The sequence below is a fragment of the Protopterus annectens genome, chromosome 3.part1 (assembly GCF_019279795.1).
Source record: "Protopterus annectens isolate FY-2018-M chromosome 3.part1, PAN1.0, whole genome shotgun sequence".
Classification (NCBI taxonomy): domain Eukaryota; kingdom Metazoa; phylum Chordata; order Ceratodontiformes; family Protopteridae; genus Protopterus; species Protopterus annectens.
Genome location: NC_056732.1, coordinates 615,117,735 through 615,145,639, shown reverse-complemented (window position 1 = coordinate 615,145,639; position 27,905 = coordinate 615,117,735). Strand labels below are relative to the sequence as shown.

Here is a 27,905-nt window from a genome sequence, read left to right as displayed (position 1 = left end):
TGCCCCCCCACACACACACACACCCTATCAGGGAAGCATCTGTGGTCACAGTGGTCTTGGGCTGAGGAGGGGAAAAAGAACAATTCCAAAGATTTGCATTTGGCTTCATCCACCACAAAAGGTCTTTTTTGCACCGTTCTGTTATCCGTATTTGGTATGATAATGGATGATGATTCGGGTAAAACTGAAACAAATGAAGCCCCTGAAGGAGTCTAGTGTAATCCCGCAAGTGGGAAAATGGTGACTGCCGCAGTCACTGAACCTAGAAGTTGAAGGACCTCTCAAGCAGAGGCCATGTCCTGACAGAGTATCACTCAAGAGTTGAGCCATCTGTGATCTGGAAGAGACACTTGGCAAGATTGGGTATTGAAAACCGCTCCTATGACATCTAAAACCTCTGAGTAGGGGTCAGGTTGCTTTTCTCCCAATTTAGAGAGATTCCCAAGACTTTTGTCAATGTCAGGGTGTAGTTTAGGGCTTTTTCCAGGAGACGCTTGGTGGGGGTGGTGAGGAGCCAATCGTCTAAGTATGGAAACATTCAGAATCCTTGTAGTCTCAAGTGAGCTGTAACCACTGCCATACATTTTGTGAATACTCTGGGGGCTGTAGGGAGTCCGAAGGGCAGAAGCCAGAATTGGTAATGATTGGCTCCTAGCCAGAAGCGAAGAAACTTTCTGGAGCGCTTGTCCATTTTTATGTGGTAATATGTATCCTGAAGATCCATAGAGCACATCCAATCGTCCTTTTCCAAGAATGGACTGAACCATGACCATCCAGAATTTTGTTTGGGTGATACACTTGCTTTGAACACAGAGATCAAAAATTGGCCTCTAGTCCCCTGTTTTTTTGGCACTATAAAGAATCTTGAGTAGAATCCAGGTCCTATTTGGTCTGGTGGGACTGTTCGGATGATTCTTTTCTGGTACAGCTTTATCTGTATGGCTAACTCCCTTTGACTGGGGGGAATATGTTTTTGTGGATTTGGGAAGGAGTTCAATGGGATTGTGTAGCCTCTGGTGATTATCCTCTGCACCCAAAAATCCGTGGTTATGCAATGCCAGGCTGTTTGATGCAGGGAAAAACATCACGACTGCTTCCAGAGGAAAGCAATTGGGCCGCTCTTCAGGAGCACTGATAGGGCTGTCCGGAGAAAGAATCTCTAGACCCCTGGTTACACGGGCCCCCTCTTCCTCTGTAGGGACATCTTCCTCTAGAGTTACCCCCTCTGCCTCTAGGGGAAAACTCACCATGTGTGTCACGAAAAGGACCCTGAGACTTTTTGTGTCACATTTTCCCACTCCGCTGGTTCCTTGAAGAAGGATGCTGGGGGTGGAAAAACTTACACCTACGACAGACAGGGTTTTTCCGTCCTTTTCACACCTGGCTAACGTGTCCTTCACTTTAGGGCCAAATAGGGCAGATCCTTCCACAGGAACATTAAGGAAGGAAGACTTAAAGGGGTCTGCGAAATCACACGGGCGCATTCAGGCATGGCGTCTCATGACTACGCCTGAACCTGCAGCTCTAGCCACCCCTTCGGCTGCATGGGATATTAACTGCATAGAAGAGTTAGATATAGATTCCAGGGTCCCTAGCTGCGAGGCAACTTTGTTGCGTACTTCGTCAGACACTTGTCCTGCTAAGGTTCCCAATAGTTCAGAAACTAGATCTCTTTGGAGCCTAGTAAAATGTGCCAGATAGTTCAAGGACCCAATAGCGAAGGTCGATGATGCAAACACTCACTTCCCTAGTCGGTCTACCGCCCGGGACTCCCTGTTAGGTGGGTGGACCGTCTGGCTCTCCTCTGCAAGCTCCTTTTTCATGGCAGCCGGTACCACCATAGCGTCCACTGAAAGGCCCTTGCAAAAAAACAGACTTGGTCAAATTTTGGAAGAGGAACACATAATTCACCCTTTAAAATGTTTTAGTTGTATCAGCAGGCAATGTGAATATAAGCCATTTGCAATTATCTTAAAGAAGAAAGAGCAACTCAAGAGTTAAAGTGGGATATGTGTGTGTGTGTGTGTGTGTGTGTGTGTGTGTATTTTTATCAATAATTAATAACTTATGTATTAATGCAATTTTTGTATATACACGGTCATATCTTTTATTTAAGCAATAACCCATGCCTGGGTGTGGGTAATGCTGAATTTATCCACGGTTGGTTTGGTTTGGTCACAAGGACGAAGCCCGAGTGGCCAAACAAAGACAACCATGGGTAAATCCAGCATTACCTACACCCAGAAGTGGGTTATTTCTATTATGCAATGACATTATTTGAAAAAAAAAAAATACTTACTTTTCTTAAATAATGGCATTGTATAATGCCACTGTGCTGCCCTTCCGCAGATGTCTGGTATTCTGCGGCAGTTCTGATGTACTGCGCATTCGTATACTTAAGCAGTACATCAGAGCTGTGTGTGGAAGCAACGGAGAAAGCAAGATTTCCGTTGCTTTTTAAAAGGTGTCTCGCTATGTTAAAGGAGCTTAACATAGCGAGATAGCTTTTAAAAAAGCAATGGAGATCTTCCTTTCTCCGCTGTTTTTTTTAAGCTATCTTGCTATGTTAAACCTGTTTAACGTAGTGAGATTACAGCAACAGAGCTCTTCCATTCTCCATTGCTGTGACAAAAAAAAAAAAAAAAAGACTTGTACTAATGGAAAAAGTCCAGGCGACCAGACTTTTTTCCATTAGTATAAGTCTGATTTACAACGGGCACGCTGACCAATCAGCGTGCACATTTTGCAATATTAATGGGGGTCATTGTATAATTATTTATAATTCTTAACAAAAAATAATTAGGAAAAAAAAAAAGAGAGCTAAAGTGTGAAAACAGAACTGTTTAGTTTGTATAAAGCTTGACTGATCTGACTGATATGGTGAAACCAAAGAAGGCACATTTCTTACAATGCCACTGGTAAAAGAGTTGCATCTAATTTTGAGTCTACATTAATTAGAGCAAATGAACATGATAATTTGATAGCTCAAGAACTGCTATATTGCAGTTATGGATCAAAACAATTTTAAGCCAATGCAAATATAAAATGAAGATGCAAGTTAATTTTTCCTATACAACATTAATGAAATGGTTAATATAACAGGCACCGAAAGCTGCTTTAAAAAGTTTCTAAAGCATACCAAGTTACATATAGGGTGCTACTACTCACTTTACAGAAGGAATGTTAATAGGAGTTTTCTGAATCTGCAAGATTCTTGCTAAAAATTAACTGGAATTTGTGCCCATTGTGAATATTTAAATAACCACACTTTTAGCTTAGGCCAGTGATACTGTTACTCTGCACTGGTACTCAGAGCAATCTATAGGTCACATAATTGTTGATAAACCTTCTCCTACCAGTTATTAGATAAACAAATCTTCAAAAATGTTTACTTCACTCACATAATGTCCTTTTGGAAGCTTCTGATTTTTTAAAAAGGAAGCCTCATTCATTAACTTACATCTTACATGCAACTTAAAGGATGCCCAATAAACATGAAGCTTAAGAAAAGAAATAGTCTTTGAAATTAGACATTTTAAATGCTGGCAACCAGCACAAGAATATTCAAAACATTAGGATTTGATATCAAAATCAAGCTTACTACTGTTACTGAATTTAACCTACATTGAATGCCAAGCAAATTGCTAATTATCTGAAATGTTTCATCTCAGTGTAAGCCTCTTGGATAATCAATAAAATATTAATAAAGATTAAAGAAATACCTATTCAAGGCCATGATTTATGAAGTGTTTTAAAGAAGATACATTTTGTGCTTTACTTGGGTAGAGGTACCTAAAAGGTCCGCAAGTTTAGCGTTTTCCATTAAATCTAGCATTTTCCTACTAAACGTTTCACTAAATATCAGCTTTTGACAATTTATCTAGTCTAAAATTTATAACCAAATTCTAGTCTCCTGCAATTAGGTAATAATGTGTTTAAAATTTTGACAACATCCCAACTACAAGCACACAGAAAATAAACACTAACAGTAAGGGTTTATCTAATCTATCGCCCTCTAGGGTAAGATAAAACAACATCCTTCTAGACCACAATCAAAGTTTTATATTAATAAATGTTTAATTAATATCCACCCCTAATTTATTTTTAAGTTTCCTGCTGCAGCTAGTCATTTAATCTTAGTGTAAATACATGATCATTTTTCTTCCATCACATGGGTCTCCTGAACTGACGCACCTTGGGCTTCTGATTTGAAAAATAAATGAAAAAAATAGCTTACACTTCCAAAGGATCTGTATCCCATTCAAGTTCCACTAAAGAATATGAACAGCATTTACTTTGAACAAAGCTAGAATTGTAAGAACCTGCTTAGATTAAGCACATAACTAGTCCAATACTGCACATAACTTCCTTACTGATTGAATACACAGAGTAAAATGCAACAAAAGCTATATTCATACTGGAAAGAACTTGACCTAGACCCTCCAAAAGTTCATTCCATTCAGATTTGTAATAAGGCCACACCAATCTGGTAAATACTGACCAAAAATTATTTTATCCTAAATTCTAATCAAATTACAAATTACACTTAGTACCAAGCATTTCAAGACCCCCTAAACATTTCACATAATCAAATGTTGGTATGACACAGAAATTAATGATGTAAAAAAGTACAATTTATTACATTTTCTTTGTTTGAAATAAGAAAGTATTTTTTTCAGAAATGCAAAACCTCAACCTAAATATGCAGTCACCAATAATCTCAAGCCATCACAAAGTATACCTAGAAAATGACACAGACGGACCTCCTAAAGAATAAAGCGCTTGTCATGCGTTAAATTAAAAGATCACCTGAAACATGAATTGCATACTTACATACATATACACCCGCGCACAGACACACGAACATGTGCAGTAACCAAGTTCCTTGGTGCAACTGAAGCATCAAGACATACAATCAGGACCATATGACAAAGCAAAGCTAAAACAATTCAAATCATATAATTAAATACTGCTATTGCTTGTTATTGTATTTACACTATTTATATATATAAAAGCCAAGAATGCTGCTGCAGCTACTGAAGAAAAGCAAAATAATACAAAATGCTTTACAATGATGAAACATAACTAGCAAAATAAGTCATTTCACTTGGCAATATCTGCAACTATACCTGCTACAGAGAGAAAATATTGGAACCTAGAAGACAAAAATCCCTGTACACATAGCTTTAACTAACATGTTCCAGAAAAACACATCCTGTCAAGCAAAATGGAAAAACCCAAAACAAATTAGAAAGCATTTTGCTTCTCAACCTGGTGTAAATGAAAAATGTTTTCAAAAAGTAAACCGGCTTTATTTTTACCAGATACTAGATTTTTCCCCAGCTAAGAGTCAGCCCATATTTATCAGATCTGAATCCAAATGCATTTTTAATAAGGAACTGGCAAAATGAAATGACTTCTGTCTTAAACTTAATTTCTTGTGGCATGCTTGTTAGAAGGCACAATTTATGCAGGTTCAGGATAAAATCCTTGTTTTTTTTTTTCTTGAAGAAAAAAAATCTTCACAGCAATGTGATTAATTTCTGATTAATAACTGCATTCCTGGAACTTACAAGTTCGTAGTGCTCTTTTGTTGCTTCCTGTGGATGACAGCATCCTTGCATCTGGGCAGATCAATCAGAGAAAATAAGATGTCTCTAATAACCTTTTCTAAATTTGGTTAGTTACATTTTTCTGAGAATCCAGTTGGAAGAATATTACTGAACCTGTTTCTTTAATTGGCAAATTGTGCCTATGATACTATTTCACGTTTTGCTCTACAAACTAAAATGTCATTTTAGTAATGGAATACTAGTCTCATATTCACCAAGTTCAGTTACGATACCTTATAAAGTACGTTTCCTATGCAACTTTTTTAACTGACAGTTGAAGAGAAGAAGTGGGGGGTTTAGCCTTAAGCAAAGGATTATCGTTCTTCTTTATACAACTTGGACCTTTTGGGTCTCGCATCTTTTTCTGGCATTATTACATCTGAACATTTCATCTTTTTGGTTGGAATCTCCATTGCCTTCAATGTGGCAGAAATATAAAGCAATATACAACAGCTGTAAGGAAGGATTTTCGTGATCATACCCTACCTAAAGAAGGTCATTTAACAAGCTATAGATAAAGATGGATGTTCAATTACTGAATTTGACAAACAAATGAAAAAAACACAGTTCAGAGACTAGAAAAATAACTTTTAATAGTTCCTGGTAAACAGATTTTAAGAATGAAACGGGCAGACACTGCTTATTTTATTGCAGCTATCTTGAAGTTCCCAATAAACGGGGAAAAAACCTTCCTAAAACCCTAGGAGGTTTAACAGAAAAAACTGCTAGAAGCTTAACAAATAATTTGGTCATTACACTCCAATCAAAACCTAGCATAACTGGAAAAGAAATGACTTAGCTGCTCACTTCTTACTTTAATTAAAAAGAAAAAACTTCAAAATGGAAAACAGCCAAAACAACCGTTACACAATTCAGACAGGAACAATTACTAGGTAACTACATTAAATAAGCAATTTGATTAATCACAAGTGTAAGAAAACAATTTGCAACCCTGAAAAAAAAACACTAAAATAATTAACCATTACCTAAGCAAGGGGTACCACAGACCTTCAAATCCCCTTATCTGTACCATCAGTCAGTGTTTTCATCCATAAAGAATCACTCCAGTCCTCCTAACTGACCTGACACATTGCCAAACTAGGATCAGCAAGCAGCTCTCAAAATTGAGTACCCATTCCACAAGAGTTTCTCATACAGCTGCAAAGTCCTTAATGCACAAAGCAGACTCCGTATCACCATGCCCCGAAAGCCTTTTACCTCTCTACCTTAATCCAACCACACCTTTCATTACTGAACTTCTCACATTACTGAACTTCTCCTGCATCTCAGAAACTTTTAACCAAATGCTGACCAAAAGAAAAAGGCAGAAAAAAAAATTTGTATAACAAATACCCCAAACACACTACACAAAAAGTTCCATCACCAATAATAAAAATGCTTGAGAAAGGTTGTTTATATAGCAATAATGAAATACAGTACATATTCATGGCCTTTTAACCCAATGCTTCTTACATGAGCATAGTCAGCTGGAAATCTGATTTGTCATGTAACCTGGATGAACATATTCATCGGAACAGGAGATTTCTCTGACTCCTGAGACAAGTATGCTAGTCCTCAACTTCTTCTGACTATGCAAGTTAAACCACTGACCTGCAGATCACAAAATAAGCAAGAAGTGTAGTAAATAAACGTAAGCTTGTTTACATTTGAAAAAAAAAAACAAAGCCAATAAATGCTCATTGGACCCCACTCTTATATTGATTCAAAGTGCCTCCAATAACAACAGTTGGGTCACTAGGGAAAACAGGAACCTGAATAAGTTAGACAGGCAGTTGAGAAATCTAAGCCTCAACAAAGTAGAGGAGAATGCCTTCTTGCCTGCACTATCCAAAACTATGACCTCCTTGGCAGACAGCAATGAGGCAAGAAGCTGTGTTGAGTTCTGCATTAAGATTTCACTCCACTCAACCAGCGGATTCTACAACATATCAGCCTTCTTGGGAACAAAATGTGGATACTTTCAGGTTCTACTTCCTCCTCCAAATATTTGGTCAAGTATTTTCCGAGGAATATTAATGGAGGAGGGCCAGCATGTCAATCCATGGTGGACTTCATCAGCCTTCAGATTTCTCCAAAGGTGGAACAATAGGGAGGGGGAAATCTCATTTCTTTACTGGTCTCAAAAATTACGACTTTCAGACTCTTCCCAAGAAGCAGGGAGGAAGGAGACAGTACAGTTGTGTACACTTACTATAAATGTAGATGCTCGAGTGTATTCACTGTTGCAGTCATCACACTTGGGTAATCCTGCCAGGGGTAGCCCTCAGTCAGCCCGAATACCAGAAGCTTAGTATTTCTGCGTCGCTTGCTGTCGCTCCAGGACTGATGTCAGGTCATCAGTGGTATAAAATCAGGCAACCGACACCACTCCGTCAGTTTTTCTTGCCCCAACTGTCAGGAGCCCCCAAATAGGGAGCTAGGTTATGGTGGAAGAACACCACCAGTAGAAAGTAAACACCAAAAATTCCCTGTAAGGAGTGAGGAAGAGAGAGAGACAAGGGGGATGGAGGGTGGGAAACAGGACTGCAACAGTGAATACACTCAAACATCTATATTTATGGTAAGTGTACACAACTGTACTATATTCTTCGTGTTTCACTGCTGCAGTCATCACACTTGGGTTGATTCCCAAAGCTGAAGAAAAGGGTGGAGGCAGTCATGAAGACTGGGGGCTGACTAAGATGCCCTGCAAGACTGCAGCTGCAAACCCTGCCCTGGATTTGGAGAAGATAGGCAGGTGGTAATACTTGGTGAAGGTATGAGCAGAAGTCCATGTTGCAGCCTCCAGGATGTCCCTGGTGGGGACCCCTCTGAGAAAAGCTGTAGAGGTGAAGGTTACCCTGGTGGAATGCATCCTGACCCCTTTAAGGGGTGGTTTCCCGTGGTGTTTGCAGCAGAAATGGATGCAGTGTGCTATCCATATGGGGACTGTTTGGATATGGCCTTGCTCTCTGCCCCTGCTGCAAAGCTGACTAGCAATTGGTCAGTTTTCCTAAAAGATTTAGTCCTATCCAGGTAGAATCTGAGCTGTCTGTGCACATCTAGAGAATGCAGAATTCTTTCCCCCTTATTTTGTGGGTTAGGGAAAAAGGTGGGTAAATGAAATGATTGGTTGAGAGCCACACTGGACACCACTTTAGGCATGAAAGTTGGGTAAGTCCTGAGGGAGACCCTGCCAGCATGGAAATGATGAAGGGCTCTACAGCCATGAGTGCTTGTAGCTCTGAAACTCTTCTACCTGAAGTGATGGCCAGAAGCAACACTGTTTTCCAAGAGAGGAATTTTAACTCTGCTGAAGCTGCAGGCTCAAAGGGGGGGGGGTGAGTTTTTCCAACACAAAGTTAAAGTCCCAAGCTGGGGTAGGAGCTCTTCTGGGTGGCCTTAAATTGTTAGCCCCTCTTAGGAACTGTTTGATAAGAGGGTGCGAGAAGAGAGGTGGCTCTGTGCTGTAATGAGCAGAGATGGCACAGGCATGAATTTTAACAGAAGAGAAGGATAGGCCCCTGTGTAGTAGGTCTGCTAAGTAATCCAGGATGAGAGGTAGGGAGGGCTGTGCTGTTTCAGCTCCTTTAGCCTGGATCTAGGTGCAAAACCTTTTCCACTTGTCAACATAGGATTTTCTAGTGCTGGGGCATCTGGCCTCACGCATAACATCCAGGACTTGTTTGCTTAGGCTGGCAGCTGGAGGAGAGGTCAGGGAAAAAGCAAGGCTGTCAGGTTCAGGGTCTACAATTGTGGATGCATGAATTCTCCATTCTTCTGGGTCAGGAGTGTTGGGATCTGAGGTAGGTGCCATGGTGGCAGGGGTGACAGGCTGCGCAGCAGTGAGTACCAGTGCTGGCATAGCCAGTCTGGGGCAATCAAGACTGCCCTTGGTTTTTCCTCCCTTATTTTGAGCAGTACCCGTGAAATTAGTGGTAGAGGGGGAAATGCATAGATCGAGAGGTTTATCCATTGGAAGGATAGAGCATCCACCTTCCAGGCCTTGTTGTGAGGTTCCCTGGTGCAGGATTTGCTGAGCTGGTGATTGTTGTGGGAGGCAAAGAGGTCCACCTTCAGGGTGTCCCATTTCTGAGTTACAAGGTTGAAGGTTCTGTGGTCAAGCTGCCACTTGTGTCGGGCTAGCAGGTTTCTGCTTAAGTTGTCTGGTAGAGAGTTTAGGGAGCCTGGCAAGAATTGTGCTAGCAGGTGAATTTGCATGGCTGAAGCTGTGTGCCAAAGCGTCATGGTGAGCCTGCAGAGAGGATAAGAGTGAGTTCATCCCTGCTTGTTGATATACCACATCACTGTGGAGTTGTCTGATTTGATCACTAGAGGCCCCGGGGAGAGAAGGGGTCTGAAAGCTGTCAGAGCGTGCTGAACAGCTAGCATCTTTTTCTGGTTGATGTGCAGATGTATTTGATTTGGGCTCCAAAGGCCCTCAATGCACCTGCCGTCTAGGTGTGCACCCCAGGCATAATCTGATGCGTCTATGGTGAGCGTCTGGGTGGCGTGGGATTGTGAGAAGGGAAGACCCTTGTTGTGATTGCACGCTGCTGCCCACTAAAGAAAAACTTTCCTTAAACAGGGTATCATAGGTATGACAGTTTCCAGGTCTTGAGAGTGTTTATACCAAAGGCTTTTTAGGTACCACCGTAGTTTCCTCATATGCAGTCTGGCATATGGAATGAGTAGAATGTAAGACGCCATGAACCCTAGAGCTTGCAGGATTTTCCTTGTGGATAACTGGGTTCTGGTGGCTAGCTGAGAGAAGTAGCTTTTTCTGGAGTAAGGAATGCCATCTGGGATGCTGTGTCCAGGGCTTGCTCCCAGGAATACACTTTTTTGAGTGGGAACTAGTTTTGTTTTCATTTACAGTATACCCCAGGGAGGTCAGTAGGCCCTTTACAAAGGTCAGGTGCTGTAACAGCTTTTCCTGACTGCCTGAATCAGGCAGGCGTCTAAGTACGGGTACATTTAAATTTTTCTTTGTCTGCAAAAAGCAATGGCTAGAGCCAGGCATTTTGTGAAAACTCTGGGACCAGTGGATAAGCCAAAGGTAAGCGAAGAGAACTGAAAGAGCATGGATCCAGACCTGGAATGTAGATATTTCCTGCAAGATTACCTGACTGCGATGTGTAGGTAGGCCTCTTTTAGGTCCAGGGTGGTTAACCAAGCATCCTTGGAAAGCATTGGAAGAAGCTGCTGGAGGTTGATCATTTTGAATTTTGGTATCACCAGGAAGGTGTTTAGAATGGACAGATCGATGATTGGGCGCCAGGTGCCCTCTTTTCTGGGTACCAGGAAAAGCCTGGAATAGAAACCTTGGCCTATCTGATCTGCAGGAACAGGCTGTACTGCCCTCATGGAGAGCAGGGAATGGACTTGTTTTTTGGCCTCTGCCCACTGGTTTGGAGGAAGATCTGGGAACCTTTTTGGGGTCAGCAGAGTGTGGAAATAAAATCTGTATCCGTGGGACACTATGTTGAGGACCCATCAGTCGTTGGTAACAGAGGCCCAGTAGTTTGCATGGGATGAGAGTTTTCCTCCTAGGGGCACAAGTAGGTGGGCAGAGGTAAGGGGTGGAGGTGTAAAGTCATTGCGAGTTCTTTCCATAAGGGGGTGGCTTAGCACTCCCTGTTTTTGAAGTGGAGGAACTCCATTGTTTAGATCTCTGCATTCCTTGTGACTGCTTCCCCTAGGTCTTGGCTGAGCTGGCCTGGAGGGGGCTGGAAAGGACCAGTGCTTGGAGGGGCAATGCCTACTGAACCTCAGAGGCTGGACCTGTAAGAAGTCTTTAACTGTCTGCATAGATTTAGCTTTTTCTTCCATCTTTTTTAAGACCTCTTCTGCCTTGGTGGCAAACAAATTGTCTTTGTTCAATGGTGCATCCAACAGTTTTGATTTGACATGGTCTGGCAAGGTGTGTTCCTTAAGCCAAGCATGCCTTCTAAGTACAGAACCAGTGACTGCTGCCCTGCAAGATGCTTGTACAGTGTCAAAGCCACATTGCAAGGTGTGTTTAGTAACTTAGCTTGCAGAATGCATAAGCTCTTGTAATTCTTTATTTTCTGCACAAGCAGGAAAGATAGATATTTTTTTGTTTGAGGAGTTCCATGATATGCTGCTGGTATTTCAGCATGTGGAGATGACAATTTAGTGCTCTGATGGCAAAAGTTGCAGAGGTGTATAGTTTTTTTCCCCATCTGACTAAAGCTCAGGAATCTCTGTCCGAGGGGCTGGGATTCTTAGCTCTGGTTGCTTTAATTCCTTTAGGTCCTTGGGAGATGACCTCTGGGTCTGCAGTAGGATTTTTGAAAAGGAATTTGCGAGAGTCAGGGACTCTGTAATACCTGTCAGGTTTCCTGGGAGCAGGAGGAAGGGTGTCAGGAGTCAAACTGGATTCCATAAAGACATCATCCACAACATCCACGACAGGAGGAATGGCAAAAGGTCTGTGCTGTGGTAAATCAAAGAATTCCCGGAGTCTCTTTTTGGACTGAGGATAGCCCTGACATTCCCATTGGAAATGCTCCCTTAAAGTATGTAGGGTTTCACCAAATGAAAAATCCTCTGGAGGAGAGGGAGAAGGAATGGATTCCTCTGCATCTGAATCCTCATAAGCAGATAGGGGTTGCATGTCTTCATATTCAAAAACCTCAAAGTCATCGGACTCTGGGTCACATAAAACTGCTGGGGACAAGTCTCTTTTTCTTTTGGAAGGGGTAGGCTGGTTTCGCCTAATAAGCATGATAAGGTCTTCCGCCATTTTAAGCATTTGAGACTGAGGCATGGAAGCAGGTGTATGCGCTTGGGTCATCGTTTTTTTAGGTGTAGTTCGTACCCTGGGCCTTAGAAACTCGGTAGTTTTAGAAAGAACTGACGACACAAAAGAAGTCGTCGGTTTGTGTCGAGTATTGGTAGTGCGAAGAACTTCCTTGGAAGCCGGTGCCTGCTCAGCGGCTCCAGACCCATCCAAGGTAGAGACATCTGCAGGATCCTTAGTCAAAAAGAGTCTTGCGGCATACCGGACTCCGAATGGGTCTCGGTAGTAGCCTGCAAATCCACAGAAGCGGGCATCAGGGGCTGCGAAAGTGCCTCAGGGAGGACCAGAGGACGGACGACTAACTTAACAGAAGCGTAGTTGGCAGTTTTGGACCTGTGCGGTCTGTCTCTGTCTTTATCCTTATGTTTTTTCAGAAGATCGGTAGTCAGATGGCTTACCAAAGCCATGTCGGAATACGGGGACCAAAAGCGAGCATATTTAGCTACAATAAGGGCCCGACGACATATATTTCTGGTGTTGAACAAAGCACAAAAGCGACAGCGAGGTACGTCGTGATCTGGGCCTAAACAGGTGATGTAGTAAGAATAGAAGTCTCGGTGTGGTATTTGCTTTCCACAGGCGAGACAATTGTTAACTTTTTCTGACATCAGTTAGAGCAAGAGCAAAGGATCCCCAACGAGGTACTTAGCTTTAGAAGACTTCAACTTCAATTCGGAAATGAAACTCAGGTAGTGTCCATCCGGCACTCGTGCAAACTGCTTCGGGCTCCTCGGCAAGAAAGACTGATGTAATGGCGTTGGCTGCCTGATTTTATACCACCGATAACCTGACGTCAGTCCTGGAGCGACAGCAACTGACACAGAAATACTAAGCCTCTGGCATTCAGACCGACTGAGGGCTACCCCTGGCAGGATAACCCAAGTGTGATGACTGCAACAGTGAAACACGAAGAACATCCTCTGTTCCCTCTATCAGCTCTGTAATGGCCATGCTTGCACACACACATGTAGATGGTCAAATGTTCAATGGACAGCTGCTAGATGTCAAATGCCAGAATAATAGCTTCTACAAACGGGTCTATATCACGTTGTCGAACTTTTAAATTTTCGAACGTCATATGGTCGACACCATATGATTGAACATTTAAAAGTTTGAACGTTTCAACAGAGATCTCTGTACAGTGCGGAATGGGAAGATTTCCCTTTTCCGCACTGTAGTGCGATCTCGGAGTTGGTATAGTTAAAGAGCGGGGGTTGCAGGGGTGCTTGCCCCCCTGCTTAAACCATTCAGGTAGTTTTTTTTTTTTTTTTAAATTACATTTTTGAATTTTTAAAAGTGCGATCATATGGTGTCTACCATATGACGTTTGATTATGTAATATAGATGCTCTACAAACACACAAGCTAAAAGTGTTTTGGGGGCCTGAGGAGCCTACACCAGACCTTGTGCTTATATCAGAATATATTCTCTAGTGGGTAAGTGAATATATCCAGATATATTCCCTTACCTGCAAGGGGTAGGAGAACTCACCAAACTTCATATAACAGTCTGAAGTGTAAAGCCTGAAGATTAGACTTTGACACATGGATGTCTATGGACTTGATATTTAACCATATGAGTCTGACAATTCAGGAGCTTGAAGGTCAGGACTGCTGATTTGTAATACTTGTTCTTAAAGCAGTTTAAGATCATGACTCTCTGGGTGGTAGGAAAAGTATATTTGGCTACAGTCACTTTAAACACCTTGGCAGCAGCCAAGTAAACTACTGCTAGATCTCTCACTGGATTATTGTACAAATACTTATGATGATACTGGACCCTGTAAAAATGTTCAGGCTTACTGACAAGCCCAGGGGACAGGAGTTTGGCATTCCATATTAAAAGTATCATTAAAAGTCTGAAGTATTTAAGGAATCATTACTGACTTTGGAGTTAACAAGTCCAAAAAGTCTAAATATCTGTTTTGGTTATTTAAGACCTTCCTCAGCCTTGCATTTCAACTGATTGCTCATTAAAAATAGACTCTCTCAAAATGAGATGCATTCTGGTTGGGATTCAAAAGACAGGTTGCCCTTGTAGTCTGCACTGTAACTCAAAGGAGGAATATCTGAGATGTGCACATAAGGTCTTCCTCCCTTGCAAATCTGAGGAAACTATGCTCAGAAGGGAGCAGCATCATCCTCTTAGTAGAAGGGGCTACTCCAGATGTGTAAGCTTAGTCTATGTTGGCCTGTAGGTTTTGAAATAAAACAGAAAAAAAATCTTGGACTAGTTTCTGTCAGTCTTAAAAAAAAAAAAAAAAGAGTCCAGGTGGGCATGCGATATGGAACTTGCCTTGCATCTAAATATCTGATGGTGGCAAGGAGTATACATGGGGTTCAACAAATGTTAGGAAGTCATCATCTCAGGTGCCTGGACTCAAGGTCAAGGCTCACATAACTTTAATCATACAATTCCGGCATCTTCTCTCACTACAATTATGTGGACATCTCTCCAACTCCAGCCCCTTCAATATCACCATAAAACAAGCAACCATATCAGACAAATGTGAATCAACATTTTACACAATCACAACTAATGTAGTTTTGGCCCAGCAGCATGTGCTGGTGACCAAATGCCCCAGCACAACTGCTATGATATTAACAGACATCCAAGATATGGGCTGAGCAAGTACCTTTGCAAAGGTGGCACCACAGGGCAAGGGTAACTAGCCAGACTGAAATCAACATATTGGGTCTCTCACTTAATCTTTTCATGGTGGTCCAGCTTCTCTATCTGCTTCATCTTTGGGGAGAGGACACCCAGAAAATCTATACAAGGAATCTGACATCTAAACATATTCATCTTTTGTGGAGCAGATTCTTCTTAGGGCCTGCAGACAATAAAAAGCACTGATCTACACTTAGTATTAACAGCCTAATAATAATAAACAACAGAGTGTTAATAAAACAGAAAGAGGAAAAGATCCTCAGTGAGGTACTTCTCTGCCCAGTTCAGCATGGTTGTGAATAAGACCAGTGAAATGAACTGATCAATGCCTTTATTCACTATTGAGTGCAGTAAGAAAAGTATATACTTGCATATAAATGGAGCCTGCTGAAGTTCCTTCTTTGTACTAGGTGACGCCAGTGGGAAGGAGGAGTCAGCTTACCAGGGGGAGAAGGTCATATTTCAGTGGTAAGATCTCTGCCTCACAGCTCCACAGTTCAGGGTTCAATCCTTGCATTAAATCACTGTGTTGAATTTGCATGTTCTCTCCATGTCTCTGTGGGTTTTTTCCAGGTATTCCAGTTTCCTCTCATTCCCCCAAAGCAAGCCGGTTGATTGGTTACAATAAAATGGCCACAAACATTCTCTTTACCCTTACCTTTCTGACAAGGATCATGGTTGACAAAGGTCTAAGAACCACAGTTTACTTTCCTAGGTAAAAAATAAATACAATGGAGATTTATTTTTACTACTTTTCAAACATGTTGCTTTTAACCATAGGCTTTGTGTGCCTGAACCTTTAATACATCCCACCACCCTGGATCACTGTTGCTCTCTAAACTACTAGTTCTGTGGAATACGAGTGGTAGGGAATGGGGGGTGGGCTTTTTCTGATTCAGACTGTTTCTACATTGGACAGGTTCTCAAGCTCTGTAATAGAACATTTCTACACAAGGTCCTAAAGTAACACTTCAGCAAAAGAACATGCTTTGCACTGTAAGTTTATTTTCCTGATATACCTGTAAAACAAAATGAACTTTCTGCATTGCTGATTATCTAAATAAGGCCTCCTCTTCAATGAAAAAACTTCAAAGCTGTCCATTTCCCACCCTGATAATTTATGTCAGCCAATACCACTGGCGCATGCCAACAGCTGTGGTAGTACTTGATCAAGCCAGTTACTGGTTCACTACAATAATCAGCTATTAAAATTTACTAATGGAATAAATAATTTCTTTGCTAACAAACATCTCGTTATTAAGCACTTTATATTATTAAGCAGTTTACATGATCATGACTTCCTACATTGAAAACGGTCTTTGAATTATTAAACAGAATGTTCACTATGGCTGTACAATACCATGAATATCCCACACAGTACAATGGCAAATGAAGATTTAATATCAACCATCAAAAGGGCAACAACAGAAATTAACCAAGGCATTTCCCTTTTTTCTCCTTTCCTTGGGAACCTCAGAATGTTCTTCCATTTGCTCCATCTCTAACTGTTGAGCTGCATGGTATAATACATCAGTGGTAACTTTCCCTATTTCTTGAAATAAAATATCAGTAAGCAGTAACTGAAGCAAGGTGTACAAGAAAGTACAGTTGAGTACACTTACCATGAATGTAGATGTTCAAGTGTATTCACTGCTGCAGTCATTACATTTGGGTAATCTGCTGGCAGGTTGCCCTCAGTCGGCCTGAATATCAAAGTCTTGGGTCCTGCGTCAGTTGCTGTCACTTCTTCCATGACGTCAGGTCGTCAGGAGTATAAAACAGGCAGCTGACACCATTTACTTTAGTTTTTCTTGCCCCAGATGTCAGGTGCCCCCCAAATGGGAGCAAAAAAAATATATAAATATATATAGAATTATATATACATGCAATTGTAACAACATAAACTTTGCCTTCATCTAAAAGTAAATACACCACAAAGGCTGTACAATATAGTGAAGGAAAGAGAAGCTCCAGAATAAAGGGGAATGGCGGGTGGGTAATCCGGATTGCAACAGTGAATACACTCGAACATCTACATTTATGGTAAGTGTACACAACTGTACTACGTTCTTCATGTTTCACTGTTGCAGTCATTACATTTGGGTAGAATCCCAAAGCTATGGATGGGAGGCTGGAACTAAATAGCATTAGGAGCGGCTATAAGGCCCTGCAGAATTGCAGTGGCAAAGCCTGCCCTGGACTTAGAGAAGAGAGGCAAATGATAATGCTTTGTAAAAGTATGAAGAGAGTTCCAAGTAGCAGCTTCTAGAATGTCTTTGGTTGGTACCCCTCTGAGGAAAGCTGCTGAGGTAGATGCAGCCCTGGTGGAATGTGACCCGATTCCCTTGGGCACCGGTTTACCATGATGCAAACAGCAGAAACGAATGCAGTGGCTTATCCACTTTGAAATATTCTGCTTTGAAATAGCCTTTCCCTCTGATCCTGCAGCAAATGCCACCAGTAGCTGTTCAGACTTTCTTAGAGATTTGGTCCTGTAAGTAGAATCTTAGTTGTCTGTGTACGTCCAAGGAATGCAGAATCCGCTCCCCCTTGTTCAGCGGATTTGGGTAAAAAGTTGGCAGGTGAATGGTTTGGTTAAGAGCCACATTGTATACCACCTTAGGCATAAAGGAAGGATTGGTCTCGAGGGACACCCTGTCTGGGTAGAATATAATAAAAGGCTCCACAGCCATGAGGGCCTTTAGTCCTGAAACCCTTCTTGCTGAAGTGATTGCCAATAGGAAAGCTGTTTTCTAAGATAAAAACTTTATATCTGCAGTAGCTGCTGGTTCAAATGGAGGCAGAGTAAGCTTTTCCAGCACAAAATTGAGGTCCCATGCAGCAGTTGGTGATCTTCTGGGAGGCCTTAAATTTTTCGCCCCTCTAAGATACTGTTTTAGCAGAGGATGAGAGAAGATGGGAGGCTCTGTGTTGTAATGAGCTGAGATGGCAGAGGCATGGATTTTTATTGATGAAAAAGATAGGCCCTTGTCAAGCATCTCAGTCAAGTATAGTAAAATCTGAGGAATATTTTGCTTTGCTGTGTCAGTCCCTTGTGCTTGGTTCCAAGCACATAATCTCTTCCATTTATCAGCGTAAGATTTTCTAGTACTAGGCCTTCTGGCTTCCAAAATGACATCCATCACAGATTTACTGAGAGATGGTGTTTGAATAATTACATGATCAGCCATGCTGCCAGGTTCAGAGATTGGAGCTGATTGTGAAGAATTTGATTCTTCTGCTGAGACAGTAGATGAGGTATCCGAGGCAAGTACCAAGGAGGGAGTTGAGGCATATTCCTTAGAACTGGGTACCAGTGCTGGCGAGGCCAGTCTGGGGCAATTAGGATCATTTTTGTTTTTTCCTGTCTGACCTTCAGTAGGACCTTGGGAAGAAGAGGCAGAGGAGGAAAGGCGTAGACTGATAGGTTTTTCCAAATGAAGGATAGGGCATCCACTTTCCATGCTTGTCTGTGATAAGTCCTTGTGCAGAATTTGTCCAGTTGATAGTTCTGGGGAGAGGCAAATAGATCTATGTCCGGGCTCCCCCATTTCTCTGTTATCATGTTGAAGACTTGTGGATCCAGTTTCCACTCATGAGGGTCCATAAGATTTCTGCTTAGGTCGTCTGCCAGAGCATTTTGTTTTCCTGGCAGGAACTGAGCTTGAAGATGTACTTGGTAAGTCAAGGTTGTGTCCCATAATACCATGGCTAGTCTGCAAAAGGGGGTAGGAATGTGTGCCCCCCTGCTTGTTTAAGTACCACATAACCGTGGTGTTGTCTGTCTTGATCAGTAGTAGTCCTGGATGAAGCAAGTCCTTGAAGGCTGTCCGGGCATACTGAACAGCTAACATCTCTTTCTGGTTGATATGCAGATGCATTTGTTTTGGGCTCCATATGTCCTGAATGCAACTCCCCACCAGGAGGGCCCCCCCCCAAGCATAGTCTGATGCGTCTGTAGTTAGGGTTTGGTTGGCAGGGGGTAGAGTGAAAGACCGTCTCATGTTCTGGTGACGTGTCTCTGCCACCAAAGAAACTTCTGTTGTAGGCAGGGAATGAGAGGAATCATTGTTTCCAGACTGTGACAATGTTGACTCCATAAACTTTTTAGGTATCATTGTAGTTTCCTCATATGCAGTCTTGCATATGGAATTAGTAGAATGCAGGATGACATGAGCCCCAAAGCTGGCAGAATTTGTCTTGCAAATAACTGGGTTTTTGTTGCCATCTGTTTGAACTAAATACTCAGTTACCTTTGTTTGTCTGGCATAAGGTTAGCCATCTGGGCAGTTGTATTCAAGCTTGCACCCAGGAATGTAATCTTTTGAGAGGGTACCAGTTGTGATTTCTTTTTGTTTATTGTGTACCCTTAGGCATGTTAGAAGCCTTTTTTACAAACGCCAGATGTTGAAGAAGAATGTCCTTGTTTTCTGCTTGAATGAGACAGTCACCCAAGTATGGATAGATTTGAATGTTTCTTTGTCTGCAAAATGCAATTACTGGTGCCAGGCACTTTGTAAAGACCCTGGGAGCAGCAGATAAGCCATAGGGCAGTGCAGAGAATTGGTAATGCATAAAACCAGCCTTGAAGCGGAGGTATCTTCTGCACGATTCCCTTATTAGGATATGCAGGTATGCCTCTTTTAAGTCTAGAGACACTAGCCAAACGTTCTTGCCCAGCATGGGCAGAAGCTGTTGCAAAGTCAGCATTTTGAATTTTGGGATGTCCAAGAATGTGTTCAAAATCGATAAATCCAATATTGAGCGCCAGGCATGGTCTTTTCTGGGTACCAAGGACAGTCTTGAGTAAAACCCTTGTCCTTTTTCTAGTTCTGGTACTGGCTGAATAGCCCCCATATCCATGAGGGACGTAACTTGTTTCTGTGCCTCTGCCCATTGATTTTGTGGCAGATCTGGCCAACCGTTTGGAATTGGCAAGGTATGGAAATGAAATCTGTATCCCTGGGATATTATGTTTAAAACCCACTTGTCCTGGGTTATTAACTGCCAATTTTGAGCATGAAGTGCTAATTTTCCCCCTAAGGGGGCTGCCAAAAGGTAAGTGCTTGGGGACGGCAGAGGGAAGTCATTGAGACTGCTTACTGTATGGTTCATAGGTTGGTACTGGGCTATCTGCCCAAAGGCATATATTAGCCCAGCCACGTTGAGCGGTATTCACCGCCCCTTTAGTAGTTCCCTAGACCCTTGTACAAGCAGCTAGTACCCTTGGCCCCTATCTAGTAATGCTGTTGTGTGATCCCCAGTGTGAACTTTCTGTTACCCATCCACTCATCAAAGTTCCTCTTGAAGAGTGATAGTGAGGGGCTCTGTCTTATGTAGATCGGGACCCTGTTCCATAGTAAGGGAAGTCTCTGCGAAGGGAATCTATCCCTCCAGCATGTTCTATTCATTGTTGTGTTGAGGTTTATATCCCTAGAGCGTGTAGCTTGAGTAGATTTGGTTTTGCTAAGATGGAGCATGTTCAACAATTCTGGGTTGGACATGACTCTGTACGTTAGACAGAGATTGCCTCTGAGAAAGCGATATGCAACAGAGAACAGTCTTAGCTTTTTAAATCATGCTGCATAGGGTAGCTGTTTGAGGCTAGTAATCCTCTTGGTTAGGTACCTTTGTGGTCTCTCCAGCTGCTGGAGATGTCTAGCCAGGTACATTCCAATTGGTGCATTGTACTCAATAATGGGTCTGATGAGGGAAGAGTAGAGGGGCACCATTACATCCTTAGATCTTGATGCAAACCCTTTCGTGATCAGATGGGTCACATAGAAGGATTTTCTAACCACTTTGGCAACATGGTTATCAAAGGAAAGCTGACTATCTACTTGGGTCCCTAGATCCCTTATTTCTTCTTCAGATTTCAGGGGATTACCTCCTATGTTGTAGTTTGCGGGTACTCTCTTTTTTCCAAAGGGGATTACTATGCATTTTTTTGCAATTAGCTTGAGACCATGGCTTTGACACCATGCATCAGTTTCATTTAGGCCCTTCTGGAGGATCTCCATGTCGGCCAAAGACTCTATTAGAGCACCCAGTTTGCAGTCGTCCACAAACTTAGTAAGCCACAGCCCTTCCGTGCTTGCCTGTACTTCTGAGAAGTATATGCCAAACAGGAGGGGGCCCAGGACAGAGCTCTGAGGCACACCACTCGTTACTGGTCTGGAATCGGACATAGATCCCGCTACTCTTACTTTATGGGATCTGTCTGAGAGCCAGTTTGCGATCCATCTTGTGACGTAAGGGTTTATGCCCAGGCTGGTGAACTTATCAATAATACCTGAATGGGGAATGGTGTCAAATGCTTTAGCAAGGTCAAGGTAAGCCGTGTGTACCTCCTTTCCCTTATCTATAGCCTGAGTAACTGTCTCAAAGAAATCCACCAGGTTCAGGAGGCATGATCTGCCCTTGACGAAGCCGAACTGTGTGGGGTCCAGCGACTGGAGGTTCTCAATCTATCCATTTATGAGTTCCATAATGATTCGCTCCATAGCCTTACAGATCAGACTGGTCGGGCTTATTGGTCGGTAGTTCCCAGGGTCAGTTGTGGCCCCACCCTTGTGTAGCGGGACCACCACTGTCGTGCGCCATTCTCTGGGCACATATCCTGTAGAGAGGCTGAGACTGAACAGGGTATTAAGATGCGGGGTTAATTCCTTTTGGAGCTCACGTATGACACAGCCTGGGACACCATCTGGTCCCATGGAGGCAGTGTTTTTAGCTTTAGATAGAGCCTTGTTAACCAATGTATCAGTAATAATTGGACTTACACAATCCCCTAGAATGGTAATAGGCCCTATAAGTGGTGAGGGGGTGGGGGGGGGGTTTGCAATGAACCTGTCAGCCAAGATGTTGGCAATGTCAGAAGGGTCAGTGTATTTTGTTCCATTTTGTCCTAGCTCAGAACAGACCTGAGCGTTGCCATTTAGGTTTTTGACGTAGCCATAGAAGGCCTTATGGTTATCCTTGGCATCCTTGGCAACTTTCTTTTTAAAATTAGCTTTAGTTGACTTAACGAGGGCCCTCGATTTCTTACTAATGCTGATCAGGGATGATTTTTTGTGCTTTGTTTCCTCCAGATTTGGAGGTAGAGGCACCCCATTGCTTTGACCTGTAGGAACCCTGTAATTGGTATCCAGAGCCTTTTGAGTGCCTGGATTTGCCCCGTGAGGCTCTGTCAGACACAGGAAAGGACCATTTTTTTGTAGTCCAGTGTCTACTGAATCTTGGTGGCTGCACTTGTAAGAAGTCTTTTACAGTTTGCATAGACTTAGCTTTGTCTTCCATTTTCTTTAAAACCTCTTCTGCCCTATTACCAAACAGAGTATCATGTTGTAAAGGTGCATCCAACAATTTAGCTTTAACATGATCAGGCAGATTTTGCTCTTTGAGCCAGGCATGCCTTCTAATTACAGATCCAGTAACTGTGGCCCTGCAGGAGGCTTCCAAGGAATCAAAACCACATTGCAAAGTATGCTTTCCTACCTGTTCTGCTGCATGCAATAATTCCTATAATTCTTTATTTTCCACACATTCAGAAATCAACATCATTTTCTGTTTCAATAATCCCATAACATGCTGTTGATATTTAAGCATATAAAACTGGCAGTTTAAGGCCCTAAGTGCCAAGGGTGCAGACGTATAAACCTTCTTTCCGCATCTATACAGCACCCTAGAATCTCTATCAGAGGGGGTAGGATTCTTAGCTGTTGAGGCCTTTACACCTTTGGGACCCTATAAGATAGTTTCAGGGTTATCAGCAGGATTTTTGAATAAAAATTTGTGGGAGTCAGGAACCCTGTAATATCTGTCTGGCTTGCTAAGAGCCAGTGGTAGGGAATCTGGAGCCATGCTTGATTCCGAAAACACATTCGGGAAAAACAAGGTAACCCCAAGCTACCATATAGGTGGCAATCCACTAAGCACAGAAGAGGTTATCAGGGACCTGGGGACCCAGGTTGACAGTGGCCTTTCTTTTGACACTCACGTTGCTAAAGTGGTTAGAAAGACCTTCTACATTGCCCACCTGATCATGAAGGGATTCACATCCAGATCTAGTGAGGTCATTGTTCCCCTGTACTCTTCACTTATCAGACCAATGATCGAGTACAATGCCCCATTCGGGATGTATCTCGCCCGACATCTGCAGCAATTGGAGAGACCCCAAAAGTTTCTCACCAAAAGGATAAAGGGACTCCAAAATCTGTCATATGCTGCCAGATTGAAGAAACTCCAGCTCTGTTCAGTCGCATACCGTCTGCTCAGAGGTGACATGTGCCTGACATACAAGGCCATGTCCAACCCGGAATTAATGGACATGCTCCACCTCAAAAAATCCAAAGCCACCAAAACCACTAGAGCAAGCGACTTAAACCTTAGCACGGATATAAATAGGACATGCTGGAGGGGTAGATTTATCACTCAGAGACTCCCTATGCTGTGGAATAGAGTCCCGGTCCATGTGAGGCAGAGCACCTCGCTGGCTCTGTTCAAGAGAAATCTTGACCTGTGGATGGGAGATCGTAGGTTTACCCCGGGAATCATCTCTGTGTCACTGCTGGACAGAGGCACAACAAACTAATGGGTACAGTATTTTTTCATATAAGGGGTGGCGTAAGCCACAAAAATTCGGGCTAGGCTTATAAATGCCTTGGGGCAGATAGCCTAGCATAAACCTATGAACCTATGAACCTAACATCATCAGCAATGTCTAAAACAGGAGGTATGGCCAAAGGCCTATGCTAAGGGAGAAGGAAAAAATACCTAAGCCTCTTTTTTGATTCTGATAAATCTTGACTTTCACAATAGAAATGTTCCCTCAAAGTATGCAAGGTTTACTAAAAGAATAATCTTCAGGAGGAGATGCAGATGGGATGGATTCCTCTGCATCTGAATCCTCATAGGGTGGTATAGAAAATTCCTGATCAGAAGAGGAATCAGAAGAAATGGAAACCTGATCTGAAGATTCATAATCAGTGTCTTGTCTAGGCCTCTTATCGGGGGGGGGGGGGCCTGATCAAGGTAATTAAGTCTTCAACCATTTTGCTAATCTGTTTCTTGGGCATAGAGGCCTGAGCACGTGGCTCAAGCATCGATTTTTTTAGCCTTAGGAGTTGCTTTTATCTTTGTTTTTGAAGTTGGCGTTGGTTTTATACAGAAATGCTAAGGCCTGAAAACACCCTCAGAAGCCGGTGCCTGCTCAGTGGCTCCGGACCCATCTGAGGGAGAGACATCCGCAGATACAATACTTTGAGAATCTCGTGGCATGCCGGACTCCACATGGGTCTCGGTAGAGGCCTGCAACTCGAAAGTAGTGGGTATCAGGGGCTGCGAAAGCGCCTCACTGAGTACCGGCGACTGGAAGCTTTGTCGTCGGTTTTGGACCTCGACGGTCTGTCTCTGTCCTTTTCTTTGCATTTTTTGTGAACTCCGATAGTCTGATTGCTATCCAATGACATTTCAGGGTAGTTAAATCTGTTTCCAAAATATTATGAAGCAAAGATATACCGACGCTTAATAGTGCGTTGGTTGAATCTAGCACAAAACCGACAGCAAGCCACGTTATGATCTGGGCCTAGGCAAGAAATACAGTACAAATGGAAATCCTTATGAGGTATTTGCTTCCCACAAGTAATGCAATTATTAATTTTTACTGACATTGGTATGGAGCAAGAAAACGTTTCCCCAACGGGGTACTTAGCTTAATCGAAGATTTCGGTTCTGAAACTCGAATGCTAAAATTTCAGGAGTCGGCCGACCGGCACTTGCGAACTGCTTCTGCTTCAGGCACCACGCAGCAAGAAAGACTAAAGAAAATGGCGTCAGCTGCCTGTTTTATACCCCTGACGACCTGACGTCATGGAACAAGAGACAGCAACTGACGAAGGACCCAAGACTTTGATATTCAGGCTGACTGAGGGCAACCTGCCAGCAGATTACCCAAATGTAATGACTGCAACAGTGAAACACGAAGAACATCTGAAGTCGACAGCCGGACAGGTACTAGATGCCAATTATATTTCCTTGGGGATGTTATCTGTATCTCATATATGCAAGCTGGACCTTGAAAGTGCAAGCCTCCACAAGGGTTGCAGCACATGCCTTTTTTGTTTGTGTTAAATTATGTGGAATTAGCCACCAGTAGAAGTCACCCCAGCAGTGGCAACTCGTATTCCTTTTGACTACTGTCATTGGGCAACTCATATTCACCCTCTCATCTTCAGCTGCATTTTTAACTCCCAGGACCACCAGACAAACTTAGCTGGCTACTGCTGCAGCCGAACACCTCTCTCGTAACAGTAAGGTGGGTGGCATTTTATCTTTGTTAGATGAATGTGGAAATGTCCTCTGTCAACAATTCAGTGGTAGAAAACAATCTGGATTTGGTCCTTTCATTGCTGAACTGTCTTTCAACTTTACTGTAGTGAAATAAACTCACATGTACTTTCTTCATTACCTTGAAGAATGCCAAATTCAAATGCAGGTATCCATTTTACCCTGTAAATTTCCCGCAGTGAGCAGTTTTTTACAAATTAACTTTTAGTAAGTGACAAAAAGTGTCAAGTAAAATCTGATTTAACTAAAGAGAACAACATTACATAAATGAATATTGGAAATGTCCATGTGGTTGCAAACCATCTAAAAACTAAAAAAAAAAAAAAAAAAAAAAAAAAAGCAAGTAAATTACCTTTCTTTCTCATTTGAGCCTCCTTCGACCCAGGAGGTGCATTTATATCTCCTGTGCCCTGAAAGTACACATACTTCTTCACTGTTACTAAGTTTGGTGCAAATTTCCAAACATCTTCTCTGTCGTCAATGATACAAACCATTGCATCCCCACAAGGAAAAAGGTTTCTAATTTCAAAGAAAAAAGATGCATGACATCACCAAGCAAGAACAAAATTCTCTGGCCTGCAATAACAAGCAGATAGTGCTGGGATGTACAGTTAGCTATAAAAAGAAAATATCAACAGAAACATTTACTGCAACAAAGAGAATTTTACACCACTTAAGACTCTTGTCTACTTAAAGGGAATATTTTTTGCCTTATTACACTCATACAAAATACTTTCTCTGATACAAAATAAAAACTTAACCAAAACAGGCACAATATTGGCCACAAAGCTGCCAAAATAAAGCCAGATGCTCAACTGTTATTTTCAGATTTTAAACCATGTCAGTGCCAAAATTGATATTAATTACTTCTGGACCAACCCTTTAACATGCAAGTTAAACCAGAAGAGGTTGGAAAATAATGGAAGAGTTTGAAGTATCAACAAAAGAAAGTATAGTTATGTAGGGTACTCACCTCAAAAGGAGATCTAGAGAGTTTTATTTCATTTTTACTGTATTTATTTTTTGTGGTAGTTAAAAACTCACTCGCAATGCGCAACAGAATCCAGCATTTTTTTCAATGCTACTATCAGCTTACACACACGCATCTCATATGAGAGTCACTGAATATTCAAAATATCAAAAGTTGTTTGGTCTAATGTTCAGAAATATCAAACCCATATTTAAGAATAACGGCCAATATTTGTGGGGAGTGGGAATTTTCACATTCCCCAATGTACAGTGATCACAGAGTTGGTATATATATATGGGTGGGCTTGCCCCTATATAAAAGCTGTTTTCTGCCCAAAAAGTCTGACGTTTGTTTTGCCCTTTTCTGCATTCAAGTTAATGCTACAGATCCATTTCATATATATATATATATATATATATATATATATATATATATATATATCGGTTAATCAAATAGGTGGACTGGACAACTGACCCTTTTCAGCCAGAACCCAAGCTCTAAAACTGAATATGACAGAGTTACATTCAAAATTACAACTATAGTTGCAATCACAATTACCATAACTGTTCATGTTTGGTTACAGTCACAGACTCATTAGTGCGCACACACACACACACACACACACACACACACACACACACACACACAAAGCTGTAGTATGTTCAGCATCCAAAAGAGCTGGATTTACAAAGTATTTAAAATGACAGCTTTGATAAAACACTGAATTACTTCTCTGATAATAAAACGTGCATACAAGTAACTAATTCCAACAGTCAGTAAGAATTTGTACGGTATATATAACTGATACACACGACATATCTGTAACATGCAATCAAGAGATAGTAGCAATTAATTTTATAGTACTATAGTTCTTGCTAAAGCAATATTCTTTACCCATTATCCCTGAAGTACTTAAATTCATTTTTTTAAAAGGTGTGCTTTTACCTACTTTCTTCAGTGTCTTTATAACAAATTTAACTTCATAACAGATTCCAACTATCAGGGCTTATTGCTACCCATAAGGTAGGGTATAGTTAACAAAACTGCTTCGCTAGTCTTGCTGCTGTGGGAATAAGTTTTACTACACAAAGCTGGGCACTAATGCAATTTAACCATTTTATGTAGGGGTGGTATTTAGCAGAAGAATAGCTCTGTTATTTCCTGGAAACCAGTGGCATTTAAAATGGCAAATTTTATTCTCTGTAGTTTGCTGTAGGTGGCAGTTCCCAGTAGAATGCAATGCAATTACAGGCAGGCACATTCTAACATAGGTTTAAGAATATTTCTAGTCAAGGCCTGGCAATCTACTGGGGAAAGGAGATACAAGAGCCTGTATCCTAACTTAAGCTACATCATGTCTTACCCACTCTTTGGTTTGCAAATTAAAAATAAATGGGGTCCAGAATGAAACTTAAGTATTTTGCTGGCTGACATTTGGTATTAGAAATGGGGGTAGTTTTAATGATGGTATTTCTGTTAG

At 41.9% G+C, this 27,905-nt stretch overlaps 1 protein-coding gene across 3 annotated transcripts in view; it reads right to left on the bottom strand.

The window, feature by feature from the left end:
- Positions 1-27,905, bottom strand: part of CTDP1 (CTD phosphatase subunit 1) — a 2,700,378-nt gene that overhangs the window by 1,128,133 nt on the left and 1,544,340 nt on the right. For all 3 annotated transcript variants that reach the window (XM_044066995.1, XM_044066996.1, XM_044066997.1), the window contains one exon: positions 25,808-25,974. In XM_044066995.1, the coding sequence (XP_043922930.1) occupies positions 25,808-25,974 (167 nt within the window). The remainder of the gene's footprint in view (positions 1-25,807; positions 25,975-27,905) is intronic.